Here is a 13,375-nt window from a genome sequence, read left to right as displayed (position 1 = left end):
AATGCTGCAGAAGATGACATATGTGAGTAACTGGTTCCCTTGACAATCACAGTCTTTGGTGACACTAGTTGTCGCTCATCTGCAGGTTGGACAAGTGGTGTCTATATACCCTGGGTTTAGTGACACTCACAAATGACAGCTCTCTGTGGATCTTCCTCTGCGTGCAGAGAAGGCCCTGCCATCCCTTCATCTTGAAAGTTGTGTTCCTGCTTTGACTGAGCCAAGTGCCTCCATCGCATTCTTCCCCTTCTATCCTGCCTATAACCATGAGGCAGACAGCGAGGTCATCAGGCTCCATGTTCCTGAGGATCTCTTCACTGCAGTAATCAAAGGGAGAAACACAAAGGTCAGCATACGTCTCCTAAGGAACTCTCTTGGTTAAGTGTTCAGCTCCAGCTGTGTCTTAAGGGCCCTTCAAGCATGCCAGAGAGCTCTGGCCACCACTTGGATGGCTAGTGTTTAGTTAGTTGCCTAGATGCCTGACCAAATCTCCACCTCATCTCACGTAACTGTAAGTGGCAACAGTTTTGGCTACTTGAATATATCCGTGCTCTCAGCTCAGGACCAGGTATTGTCCTTATCTACACTCCAAGGCTGCGCAGTTTGCTTGAATCATGAAGATACTGATCAAAGCTTGAATTATCACAATGCAAGGGATTCAGTATGCCTCCTGACTGTTCCATGCCATCTCTTGTAAGGGACAATCTAACTTACCCAGTCGCCCACTTGTTCTGCAGTCCCATAAAACTCTTGCTTAATTTGCAGCCTGCCCCTGGAGGATGGAAAGTTCAGGAGCAATCAGTGGCACTATCAGGAATTTGCATTGCTTGAATGGACATAATTGCTTCAGAAGCTAAATGGTCTCAGCTGTTGAAGAATGATCAAACTTGAAAATTCTTTTTCAAGTATGGCAGGTTTCTTCAAGCCCTCCCCCCAGCAATCATGTACTTGTGTACTTCCTTTAGTCTTTGCTGCTTTTCCACCTGCACTGAAACCCTTGTCCTTGCTTCACGCTTGCCCTCAGTGCTAAATTTGACGAGGAGGGGTGATGTGACTCTGATAGTGTGATACTAATTTTTAAAAATTAAGTTCCCGAAGTTTGATGGCGGGAAACATGGCCAGTGATTGGTGTGGGGAGGGGACAATCGTGTCCTGGATTCACATTGTCAGGAAATACATTTAGAACCTTCGTGTGACATTCTCTGATCTTGCTACCGAACACGCCCATTACAATTGGGCATGGAAAATCCTGGCTGTTGGGTGGAATTTAAAGTCCTCTCTCAAAGTGAGTTTGGAGGCTGAGGGGCATTTAATTATGCTAGGGAGTGCAGGTTGGGACCCCACAACTTTCCCTCCTCTGCCCTGATTGAGTTTGAGCTGAGAAGGCTTGTGCATGATTTTCACACCCCAATGCAATTTGAAGACATCATTCCCTTGCCGCTGGCCAGGATGGGTGGAGCAGTTGTCATCTGCTGAGCGTAGAAAGAAAAATGTATTGCATTTGCTTATAGGCGCATGAGGAGAGAGCTTCCCTTTTTGGCACCAGGTGTGGGGGCCCGCTGACAGCCTCACACACTGCCCTTCTCACACATCTGCCTCCATATCTGCAGCCAACAACTTTCTCCCTATGATCCCCATCCTACTCTCACTCACCTGTGGCCAGGTCCCTCATGCTGCTTCTGTAGTGATTGCATTGCTGGCAGCTAACACTGCTCCTCGAGTAGTGTTAACAGCAATGAAGAGCTATTGGCCTCTGATTGCAGGCAGCTCTCAGAGAAGAGGGATTTCTGCTCCCAATATTGACCCCGGGCAAGGCCCATTACTGGGCGCCATTGGTGGGTTGCCCATTTGTTGCCCACTCCTAAATTGCCCTTTAGCTGAATGACTTGCTAGATCATTTGTGATAGCAATTGAGAATCAACCACATTGCTGTGGATCTGGAGTCACATGTAGGCCATACCAGACAGATTTCCTTTCCCAAATGGCACTAGTGAATGTGATGGATTTTTATGATAGTTGTCAATAGTTTCATAATCACCATTACCGAAAACAGCTTTCAATTCCAAATTTATTAATTGCATTTAAATTCCACCAGTTTCCTTGGTGGGATTTGAGATTAGGACCTCAGGGCATTAACTTGGGCCTCTGGATGACTATTCCAGTCAGATTACCACTATGCCTCCATTGCCTTTGCATGCGACTGGCACTGACTGGTTAGCCACTCCCTGTGCGCGGCAATGCTGCTGGTCTTCTGATGTGTTGCCTCCTCTTTTCAGCAAGGCAGTAGCAGGCCCCACCATGGCTGCTGTCTGCCTTTGGTGATCATGCTCAGCAGGCATCCCCACTCCCCCATCCTGACAAAATTCAACAGCATTAATTGGACAATGAGCTTCCTGTCAATTCAATTAGAGCATCTACATTTGAATATTGTGGTGCATGAGTGACGCAGATAGGACACAAAGTTGGAACCCAAAAATTATTAAGCCCTTTGTTATTTAATCTTTGACACTCTCCAAAATGATAACTACAGCTTATTTCATTATCAAGCCTGAGTTTCTTGCCAATAAGTGTGCTTTTCAATATCTTAAAATTACAGTCAATTCCATTCTGATTTTTTTAAAAAGATGACAGTTACTTGTGCAGTGCCTATAATTAAATATAAGATGATTGTACATTGAGATAAACAAATGCTCTCACTTCAAGGATCTCTATTTTCATCCAGACAGGAGGATTCCTTGGTGAAATGAGTACTCTCAACCAAGTTCCAAGTGATTGAGGATCCAAGACTCACAAATTACTCATAATCTGACACAAAGTTGACAGTCTTCTTCAGGCTACAAAAATAGTTCATGTGGAAAATGGAAATGCTGGTGCAACAGAGGATAGTTTTCTGGAAGTGGAGGTTATGGGATATAATAAGAGAATAGTATAGTATAGAGGAGCTTTCGACTGTATGTAACTAGGGCTATATATGCTCTGTCTGAACTCAGTGCTGGCAGGACAGTAAGTGGATATAAATGACAGTACTGGCCTGCCTCAATTTACTGAACACAGTAATACATTTAAAAATAACTTAATAGACACAAAGATGTGTATTTATCAAGGTTTTATCCCATTTACCACATAAAACATGTCAGGTTTTGAATAGTTAGTAATGAGTTATGTGTGATTTTCTTTTTTTAGAATGTTTTTATTGAAAGTTTTACATTTTACCCAAAAAGCAACAAATTCCAAAATCCAGTACAGTACAGAGTAATCATTATTCCACATAAATGGAATATAAAAAGACGAGCAAATATTCATACAAATTGTTCAAATTATCAATCATAACAATCACTGTAGTTGGTGTCTCTCTCCTACACTAAAAGATACCAAAAAGAGTGGAGGATCTTAGCATAACAAGATAAAACCACAAGCACATGGTCTCATGGTGCACATCCTCCTCACAGGATAACAGGGACAGAGCTGCACTATATCTGAGATCCTTTATGGGGTAATATGCAATGAATCTGGGCCTAACTCAACATCCCAGAACATCCAAGCAATGAAAGGATAACCCAGAAAAAGAGGAACACCAAGATACTGCAATTAGTGCAAGAAATGGTATGGCAGTATATGCTCTCATATACAGGAATCAGTAAGCCAAGGATTCATACACCTCGCCTAGGCTCATAACACAGCAAACCTCCCTCCTCCCCAACCATATCACAGGTACCAATCAGACACCCCCTCACTGGAAAACTTAGACCATTTTCCACCAAGGAAACCCTACTGACCAGGAGAAGAAGAATTGTCAAGACACCCATCCACACATTATCTTCTGGAGAGAAACGAAGCTCCTCCATCCAACAAGATAAGGATTAGCTATAACAAATCAGAGCTTATATCTAATGACTTTCAGCATACAGTTTTTTAGGAAGGATACCAGGAACAGAACAGCACAACCCCACAAGAAATAGGTCAGAGTGCCCCTCTGTCCCCTACTCCCTGCACTAACCTACTCAAAGACACACTTGAATAAGGGCCAACAACCAAAAATACTCACCACATTCTTATAGATTGAACAAAGAAAACTATCCCTGTCTCTAGGCACCACAGAGGTGCCATTTAGGCTCTACCAAAAATGAGATCCGACCCATCAAAGAAACCCTAACAACATGATATTATGCCCACCGTACATTTCATGAGCCAAGTAATCAAGTAACCCACTGTCACCGCCCACACAGTCAAATCAAAATAGAAGACAGCCTAACAAGGCTGAGATTTTCCAACATTTCTGATTTTATCTCTGCCAAAATATTTTCCTGCCACCCTGCTGTGGCACTACTCATCTAAAAAATAAAGTGAAGGGTACTAAAAATTGTACTCCCTTGGTGTAAGTGCAAGGATAACATAGAAAAAAACAAATACCACACAGCCCTCATGTCATACAACCAACTCCACATGCCCCCCAATAGTAAGGAGATGCACTAACAATCCCCAAATATGGAAACATCTCCATATTGAAACACTGAAACCCAAGATTCAGCCAGAAGCAGGGTGGGCAGACCCTCACAACCACAGTGCTCCTCCAGTACCATTCATCAAAACTAAGATTGAATGTAAACGGCAATGTACATTAGACCAGTGGTTCCTAACATTTTCAGCAAATCTGCACTCTTCAGTGAGATAAACAGTTCCATGGCATATTCACATTTCCTCCACTGAATCAAATGCTCATAAATGTCCCACATTGTTGTAGCAAACCAACAATGGCCAATCATAAACAAGGGACAGGGCATAGGGTGCCCCACAATGTAGCAATCTGCAACAAACAAAGGCCGGAACTCTACCACCTTGCACCTCAGAATCAGAGCGGGCAAGGATCCAACAACAGAAATCCCCGTTCGCCTGGGCAGGAATTTCCAGTCTGTCCCCAGCGAGGCCATAATATCCCACTGTTTTCTCATTGTGCAGCCATTCAACCTGTGTGCTCAGTTTAAATCACATTCGGACTGAACTTCAGTTTAATTCAAAGCTCTTATACTCAGCATAACAGTAATTGCAGTTAAAATGCTAATAAACATTAGAATTGAAGATATATTTACCAATCAATGTAAAACAGAAAAAAAACATATTGTTGCACTATTATATAGCTGTTGCACACAAACTATCCATTGACTCTGTACGCTTCCCTCTGCCTCAGCAAAGCAGCCAGCATAATTAAGGACCCCACGCACCCCAGACATCCTCTCTTCCACCTTCTTCCGTCGGGGAAAAAGATACAAAGTCTGAGGTCAAGTACGAACCAACTCAAGAATGGCTTCTTCAGACTTTTGAATAGACCTACCATATATTAAGTTGATCTTTCTGTACACCCTACCTATGACTGTAACTCTATGTTGTGCACTGTCTCATTTCCTTTTCTATGAACAGTATGCTTTGTAAAGCATGCAAGAAACAATACTTTTCTCTGTATACTAATACATGTGACAGTAATAAATCAAATCAAATTTTTTAAAAATGTCAAATCATTTTTAAAAAATGTTAAATCATCATTTTTAAGCAGTCTGATTGATCCAGTGGAGCTCGGAGAAGGAATGTTTGCCCATGCTTCAAAACACATGAGTGAGAAACGCAGTCGCTCCTGTGCTTACATTACATATGGTTTTCTAAGAATGGAAGGATTTCTGAGGAGGAATTCTGTAGAATAGTTTCTGACACATGTATTTTTCTTCCAGGTGGCAAAGAATGTTGGAAACACCAGATTTAATGAACTAATGGAGGCTAATCTCCCAAGTTCATCAGTAAAACCAAGAACAGACAGTCCCATGTGAGTAAATACCAATTGGAAATTGTAGATTGATAGAAAATTTTAAAAAGAAGCACTGACACTAATTGGTTCAAGGCCACATGGCTTTCGTTAAATGCATTCATTCCCTTAGTGTTCATTCTTGGTGCCGATTTCACACAGACTGCCAATTTATCACTCTATACAGCAACGTCAAGGATCTTTCCAGACTTATTCATATCTTCATTGTCCTAGCAACAAAGGAGAGCAGCTTATTATTTGGATTCCAAGGAGATTTAGAGCATTTATACAGAACGTTGAATACAGATTCAAATGGTAGAATTATTAAATAATAGAATTCAATAATAGCATATTGAATACATATTTAAAAAATAAAACATGCTAAATACTCTTACAATAAAATTATTCCTTACAAACATTGTTAAAAGCAAAAATGCATTTGAAACTTTTGCATATAAAGCTGGCACATAGAATTTCTGTCCTGTGATCCACTTGTTTTTAACTTAAAAAATTGTCAGTGAAAGTTCGTATCATAAGAACATAAGAAATAGGAGCAGGAGTAGGCCGTCTAGCCCTTTGAGCCTGCCCCGCCATTCAGCAAGATCATGGCTGATCTGAAGTGGATCAGTTCCACTTCCCCGCTTTCTCCCCATAACCCGTAATTCCCTTGTCTGTCAGAAACCTATCTATCGTGACTTAAATATGTTCAGCGAGATAGCCTCCACCACTTCAATGGATAGAGAATTCCAGAGACTCACCACCCTTTGAGTGAAGAAGTTCCTCCTCAACTCCGATCTAAACTGCGCCCCCCCCCCCCCACTCTTATTTTGAGGCTGTGCCCTCTAGTTCTGCTATCCTTTCTGAGCGGGAAGAATCTCTCTAACTCTATCCTATCTAGCCCCTTTATTATCTTACATGTCTCTATAAGATCCCCCCTCAGCCTTCTAAACTCCAACGAGCACAGACCCAGTCTATTCAATCTCTCCTCATAAGCTAGCGCCCTCATCTCCAGTATCAAACTAGTGAACCTTCTCTGCACTCGCTCCAAGGCCAAGATACACTATCACTAAGTAAAATAAGATATCATCAAGTAAATTTTAATCTCTCTCACCTGTAGAGCTCCCATTAATCTGTTGTGCTTCATACATATTAATTAACTCTTGGAATCTTCAAACACACCACGATAATGCATTGGTCTTGTGGCACTGTACATTTACACCACAATTATAATTATACAATGTGCAACCATAAGATGTGTAGAACAACCAAGGAAAGAGTATAGGCATAAGACTATTTTTGAGGAAGATATGTTAGGCTGGCTGTGGCCCCTGCTAATTCACAAGGATATGTTTTTAAGTAATGACTAGCTAATATATTGTGCTGTCTGAGGAGGGTTCTTCTTTTCCTAGAAGAGCCCCAATGCCTGGAGCTTATGTATAATTTGCCATATACTCTTCAACCTACCCCATTTCCTGGGTCAGGAGCCATTGTGCCTGCACAGCATGGACCTGAAAGGATTTCCATCATCAAGTACAGATGCTTGTGCAGGGATAGCAATGTAGGGAATGCTTTCATGTAAAAGTATGATTTAAACAAATTGAGTGAATGGGCAAATGCATGGCAGAAGTAGTATAATGTGGATAAATGTGAAGTTATCCACTTTGGTAGCAAAAACAGAAAACAGATTATTATATGAATGGCTATAGATTGAGAGAGGGGAATGTTCATCAAGACTTGGGGGTCCTTGTACACCAGTCACTGAAAGTAAGCATGCAAGCGTAACAGGTGATAAAGGCAACAAATGATATGTTGGCCTTCATAACGATTGGATTTGAGTAAAGTAACAGGGATGTCTTGCTGCAGTTAATCAAGATCTTGGTTAGGCCACACCTGGTTTATTGTGTGCAGCTTTGATCTCCTTATCTGAAGAAGGATGTTCTTGCTCAGGTGACGTAGCAAAGTTGATACCCACAATGGGTGGGAAACTCACTTTAATGGATTTGAATAAATTTCAATCTAATTAACACCCCCTCCACACATGACCACCTCCCTGATGCCATATTCTCAAACCTTGTTCACATGATATCATGTTTGCAAGGTTTATAACAGGTTCACCCAGATGTGAACCTCTCGAGGGGATCCCTCTAAGGGTGTAAGTATAGCTCCTAGGAAGAGGGACATGTTTGGACAGTCCCCTGGCATGGCCAGGTTGGCACAGCGCTGATCTGGCAATGTCACCCTGTGCTGGAGGAAGGGCAGACCCTAATGGGAGCTTCGTAGGAAGGGACGGGATGGCATTCAATGAAGGGGGGAGGAAATGATGGCGCTGACTTTTGGGGGGTGGAGTGGGGAGAAGTGAGGGACATGACAGTGAGTACTGTTATGGTGGAGGAGAGGGAGATGCCAATGTTGATTGGGAGGGGGGGTAACCCTTTAAAAAGGGTGCCCCGATCTCAGTGTAACTGGTTGGGTGTGGAAGAGCCATAGCTTGTCATGGGAGAATATGAGGGCTATAGAGATTGGCTGGCAGGATACCTTAGCATGGGGGAAGAGGGCAGGCCCAAGGAAGACCTTTTGAAATTGAATTTAAAAAGGATCCCTCATGTGGATTATGGTTCATGACATTTCAGGCCTGACACTGTGAAAATTTCAGAGGGAATACAGCAAAGGTTTACCACACTGATTCCTGGGATGATGGGGCTGATGGATGAGGAGAGATTGAGTTGGTGAGGATTATATTTGCTGGAGTTTAAAAGAATGATGGAGCGGGGAAGATCTCATAGAAACTGAAAAATTCTAGCAGGATGAGATAGGGTAGATGCAAGAAGGATATCCCCAGTGGCCAGGGAGTCCATAAGCAGGGGTCATAGTCTGAGGATATGGGGTAGACCATTTGGGACTGAGATGCGGGGTGGGTGGGTGGGGGATCAGGTTACTAAATTGGATGAACAGCCATGATCATAATGAATGGCAGAGCAGGCTGATCGAGCCGAATGGCCTTCTGTTCCTATTTTCTATGTTTCTATTTTAAATATATAATACTCACATTTGTATAGTGCCATATCACTTCACCATTATGCCTCAAAGTATATCATGCAGTGAAACAATTTTGAGTGTTGTGACTTGTAATGTGTCAATCATTCTTCACCAGCAATGCAACACAAACCTGGTTCATCAGGGAACACAGTGAGAAGTCTCACAATACCAGGTTAAAGTCCAACCAGTTTATTTGATAGTGGTTTATTTGATAGTCAATTGATTGGACTTTAATCTGGTGTTGTGAGACTTCTTACTGTGTTTACCCCAGTCCAATGCCAGCATCTGTGCATCATCAGGGAACAACAGCTGCTTCTCTGCTGCCGTCAGATATTTGAATGGACCTACCTCGCATTAAGTTGATCTTTCTCTACACCCTAGCTATGACTGTAACACTACATTCTGCACCCTCTCCTTTCCTTCTTATGAACAGTATGCTTTGTCTGTGTAGCATGCAAGAAACAATACTTTTCACTGTATACTCATACATGTGACTATAATAAATCAAGAAATCCCAATTTGCTTGATTAAGATTGTTTCTGGCATAAAAAGGATATAAATCTTTATTTTATGGTGAATATATTGCAATCGCATGTAACACATATGTAAAGCAGGAATAAAAGTTCTTTGTTTCTGTTGCCTGTCAGTCAATGTTATTTTGAAATTCCTACATTCTTTATGCTTCCAGTATTGTGCATTTTTTCTGCTGACCAATAGGATTCATCGGGCTATCACTTTTTCTAATTCTGCATCGTTGACAATGCCAATATTTGTTATTCATTTCTAATTGCCTTTGAACTGAGTAGCTTGCTGGGCCATTTCAGTCAACTACATTGCTGTGCGTCTGGAGTCACGTGTAGGGCAATCCGGGTAAGGATAGCAGATTTTCTTCCCTAAAGGGCATGAGTGAACCAGCGGGGTTTTTTGATCACACTGACTCAAGCTTTATGTTCCAAATTTATTACTTGAATTTAGCTGAAGTGGTTGTATTTGAACAAATATCCTCAGAATAATAACCTGGACCTCTGATTCATTGATCCAGTGACTTTACCACCACACCAGAATCTCCCCACATCTTCCTCCCAAACGGTGAAAGTCTATGACCCAGTGACTGCAGTCTGAATAACATCTAATGTTTCACTTCCTTTCTGAGGGATAAAGCATGCCTTACACTTCTTGACTTCCCTTTCGTTGAGATCTGAGCTCTATATGATAGAATTTATAGGCCCCAAACCAGCATTGTTCTGTTTCTTGCTGCATGCATCTCATCTTCATTTTAGTTACAATTCTTTTTTACAACAGGGCACATCCACATCAGGCAACTGTGAAATAGCAGTCTTTCATTTGGACATCATTTTACCTAACTCTAAACTGACTGAGATGTTCTGTTATTTTAAAGGACAATGCGAAAAGATTACATCATTTCAAAATACATAGATCGTCAATATGTGAAACAGAACAATAGTGCTCCTGTGACAAAATTGAATAATTTGTACACTGCTGTAAAATGCAAGGATATATTTGCCTTGATACAGGCCTATGCAGAAAAGGTCAACCTTAGTGAATCACTGCCATCATACACACAGGTAAGAGTGGCACTGGTCAGACCAAACTGACTTCCATAGAGTGGTTTACTGAAGGACAAATAAATGTCCATTCGTACTGTACTTTATTAAGTTTCAGGGGAACTTTCCAAATTTTTTCACACACAATGGTATGTGGTAGCCAGTGAGTACTGTTGTTTAGACAATTATAGCAATAATTGACAAACGGGAACGAAATGAGATGAATGGCAATTCATTTGTTTTTCTTTAATGTTGGTTGGAAGGAATGTTACCCAAGTCACCAAGAAGTTCAATGCTCTTGAGATTATAAAGATTATATTTATAAAGGAACGATTGGAGTGCCCAGAAAAATGGATAACTTGGAGATCCTAGCAAATTAAATTGGAGAACCCTATTTAAATGTTATTTCTTTGTTTCCTGAAAAGCAAGCAGTTTGAGATTCTGGCTAACAGCTGGGCAGAAAGGCCAGAGCTGGTAACCAGGCAGTAGAAAGGAAGAAGGGATGTGTGCTGAGGACATGGGGTTTTGGGTGAAGATTATGACAGGAAGGATAATGGGCAGATCGTGGGCAGAAGACAAGGGTGGAGAGATTGTGGGTGAAAGGACAGGATGGAGGGAGATTGTGGGTATAAGGTTGGGGCAAGAGGGTTGTGGGTAGAAGATCAGGATGGGGGAGAATCTGGGTGGAAGGTCAGGGTGAGGGAATTGTGGGTGGGAACTCAGAGTGGGTTCCTTTTGTTGCCAGTTTCCCAATCTGCTGGAAACTCGTACCAGAGGATTTAAATCTAAATGTCAATAAGCCATCATTTACATGCAATTATCATGAAACTAGCATCTAAGGTGTATACCCGGGCCACCTTCTCTAATGATGACATTAATCCAGCGAGCAGTTTACTCATGCACAGCCAAATGCATCTCTGTTAAATCCTGAAGTTAGTGAGTTGGAGTCATTTTTTAAAATGTAGGTGAAACTTTGCAGCTGTCTGAAAGTACTTGATGCTGGTACTGGGGCCCTTCCATGCCCGCTGGGCACCGCAGGGACGTGGGTGCATTATTGACCCCTTTAATCACATTATGACTTAATGTTTTAAGTTTTCTTTCCACTTTGCCTTTTGCTTTGGGTGGTTCCTTTCCTTTTTGGGAGCTATCCCTTTTAATTTATCCTCGTTAATTTGAGTTAGTTTACTTGGTTTGCAAAAAAGATTGATAGTGGGAGCCCTAAGTCAGGAAGTGTTCTCTACCCAGAATGAATATTCTTCACTTTGATGAAAGAAAACAAAGAAAAAAGATATTAAAATTGTGATGAAATTAGTTCCACTCCCTTATTATTTACACTTGTGTTTGATTGACAGGAACCAGGAGAGACTGCTCTTCATCTCGCCGTACAGCTTGCTGATCTCACTTCCCTACACATTGTGGACTTTCTTGTGCAAAACTGGTAAGTTACAGTCTTCAGGCTTATAACACACTGGCCCACACATCTGATCTCTGCTGCTGGCAACCTGAAGGTATCCCAGAGGATGTGCTGGGGAACCCCAGAAGTTCCAATACCAGGACTGCAATAAAATTGCACAGGAAGTTCAAATTTCTGATGGACAATTACTCTGCATTGAGAGCCATCCAGTACTCCAGTGTAAATCTGAGACTTTGAATGGTTCCAACTGTCTTGACAGAATCATTACCGTGGAATGGTGAGAAGGATTAAAAGCACTTCCAACTTCTGGACAACTTTGATACTGATTCTTCTCTCTCAGACCCACAATGGGACCTCCCCTGCCCGCCTATGCTTTCATGCCACCAACAACTTTCCTGACCGCTTGCAACTATCCCCTACCCCCTGCTTACCCTCCCACACTCACTGACTACCCAGACCCCTCCAATTGACCATGTGATTCCGAGACACATCCTACTCACCCACTGACCATCCAGTGCCTCCCACTGACCCATCATACCCCAGTGATCACCCAACCTCTCCCACCTTACTAACCTTCCCCTTGACTACCCCAACTGACTACCCAACTACCACCACCACATTTAGGGACCCGACACACCTGGACATTCTGTCTTCCACCTTCTTCCTTCAGGAGAAAGATACAAAAGTCTGAAGTCACATACCGACTGACTCAAGAACAGCTTCTTCCCTGCTGCTGTCAGACTTTTGAATGGACTTACCTTGCATTAAGTTGATCTTTCTCTACACCCTAGCTATGATTGTAACACTACATTTTGCATTGTCTTCTTTCCTTCGCTATGAACAGTATGTTTTTGTCTCTATAGCACGCAAGAAAGAAAACTTTTCACTGTATGATTGTCTGTAATCAAGATTGTCACCCCTCAGAAGTTCTGGCCCATCAGTTGTGATAGAAAATGTATTTAGAAATAGATGTCTTCTGAGGATTTTTTCTACCCAATTTAAGACTAGCAAGATTAGTGTACAATTTAAAATGCTTGTCAATCAGACCAGTTTTGCCTCAGTTGTAAATGTCATGTGGACTAAATTTTTGCAACTGTGGTAGCATTGCATTCTCTTTTCCAAGCTTTAGCATAACTTTTCCACCATGAAGCTTTGGTACCCTTAGCAAGGAACTGGAGAGGGGTTAATTTGCTTTACCTATTGTCAGTCTTTTTTTTTGCGGTCTGTAAATATGAAAACACACAACCCAGTAAAAATCAAGTTTTTGGAATTTGATGTAACTTCCAGACATGGGATCCTCAAACTTTCTCAGAGTTTCACTGATGTGGAAATATACATGCAACTTGGAAGAGACTAAAATGGTTATTTCCTGTTCTTTGTAACGTTGGTTTTGTTTCTATACTGGAGGCATGCTGTATCTAATTCAGAGAAACTGTAACCAGACTCAAGTAGTTATGTCAAACTGACTTATTTACGCTGTATACACCACATAGGCGATGGGCGACTGAGGAGGCAAACCTCTTCTGATTTCTGACTGCTCAATCTGCTTTATAAGGTCTTCTGCTGATG

At 41.8% G+C, this 13,375-nt stretch overlaps 1 protein-coding gene across 4 annotated transcripts in view; it reads left to right on the top strand.

Annotated features, from left to right (window-relative positions):
• LOC145353793 (arf-GAP with SH3 domain, ANK repeat and PH domain-containing protein 1-like) overlaps positions 1-13,375 on the top strand; it is a 196,398-nt gene that overhangs the window by 151,296 nt on the left and 31,727 nt on the right. For all 4 annotated transcript variants that reach the window (XM_080204605.1, XM_080204606.1, XM_080204604.1 and 1 more), the window contains 3 exons: positions 5,721-5,812; positions 10,227-10,413; positions 11,745-11,830. In XM_080204605.1, the coding sequence (XP_080060731.1) occupies positions 5,721-5,812; positions 10,227-10,413; positions 11,745-11,830 (365 nt within the window). The remainder of the gene's footprint in view (positions 1-5,720; positions 5,813-10,226; positions 10,414-11,744; positions 11,831-13,375) is intronic.

This window comes from Carcharhinus amblyrhynchos, chromosome 16 (assembly GCF_965287045.1).
Source record: "Carcharhinus amblyrhynchos chromosome 16, sCarAmb.v2.hapA, whole genome shotgun sequence".
NCBI lineage: Eukaryota > Metazoa > Chordata > Chondrichthyes > Carcharhiniformes > Carcharhinidae > Carcharhinus > Carcharhinus amblyrhynchos.
The sequence above is the reverse complement of the archived record's forward strand: the minus strand, read 5'-3'. Positions and strand labels throughout refer to the sequence as shown.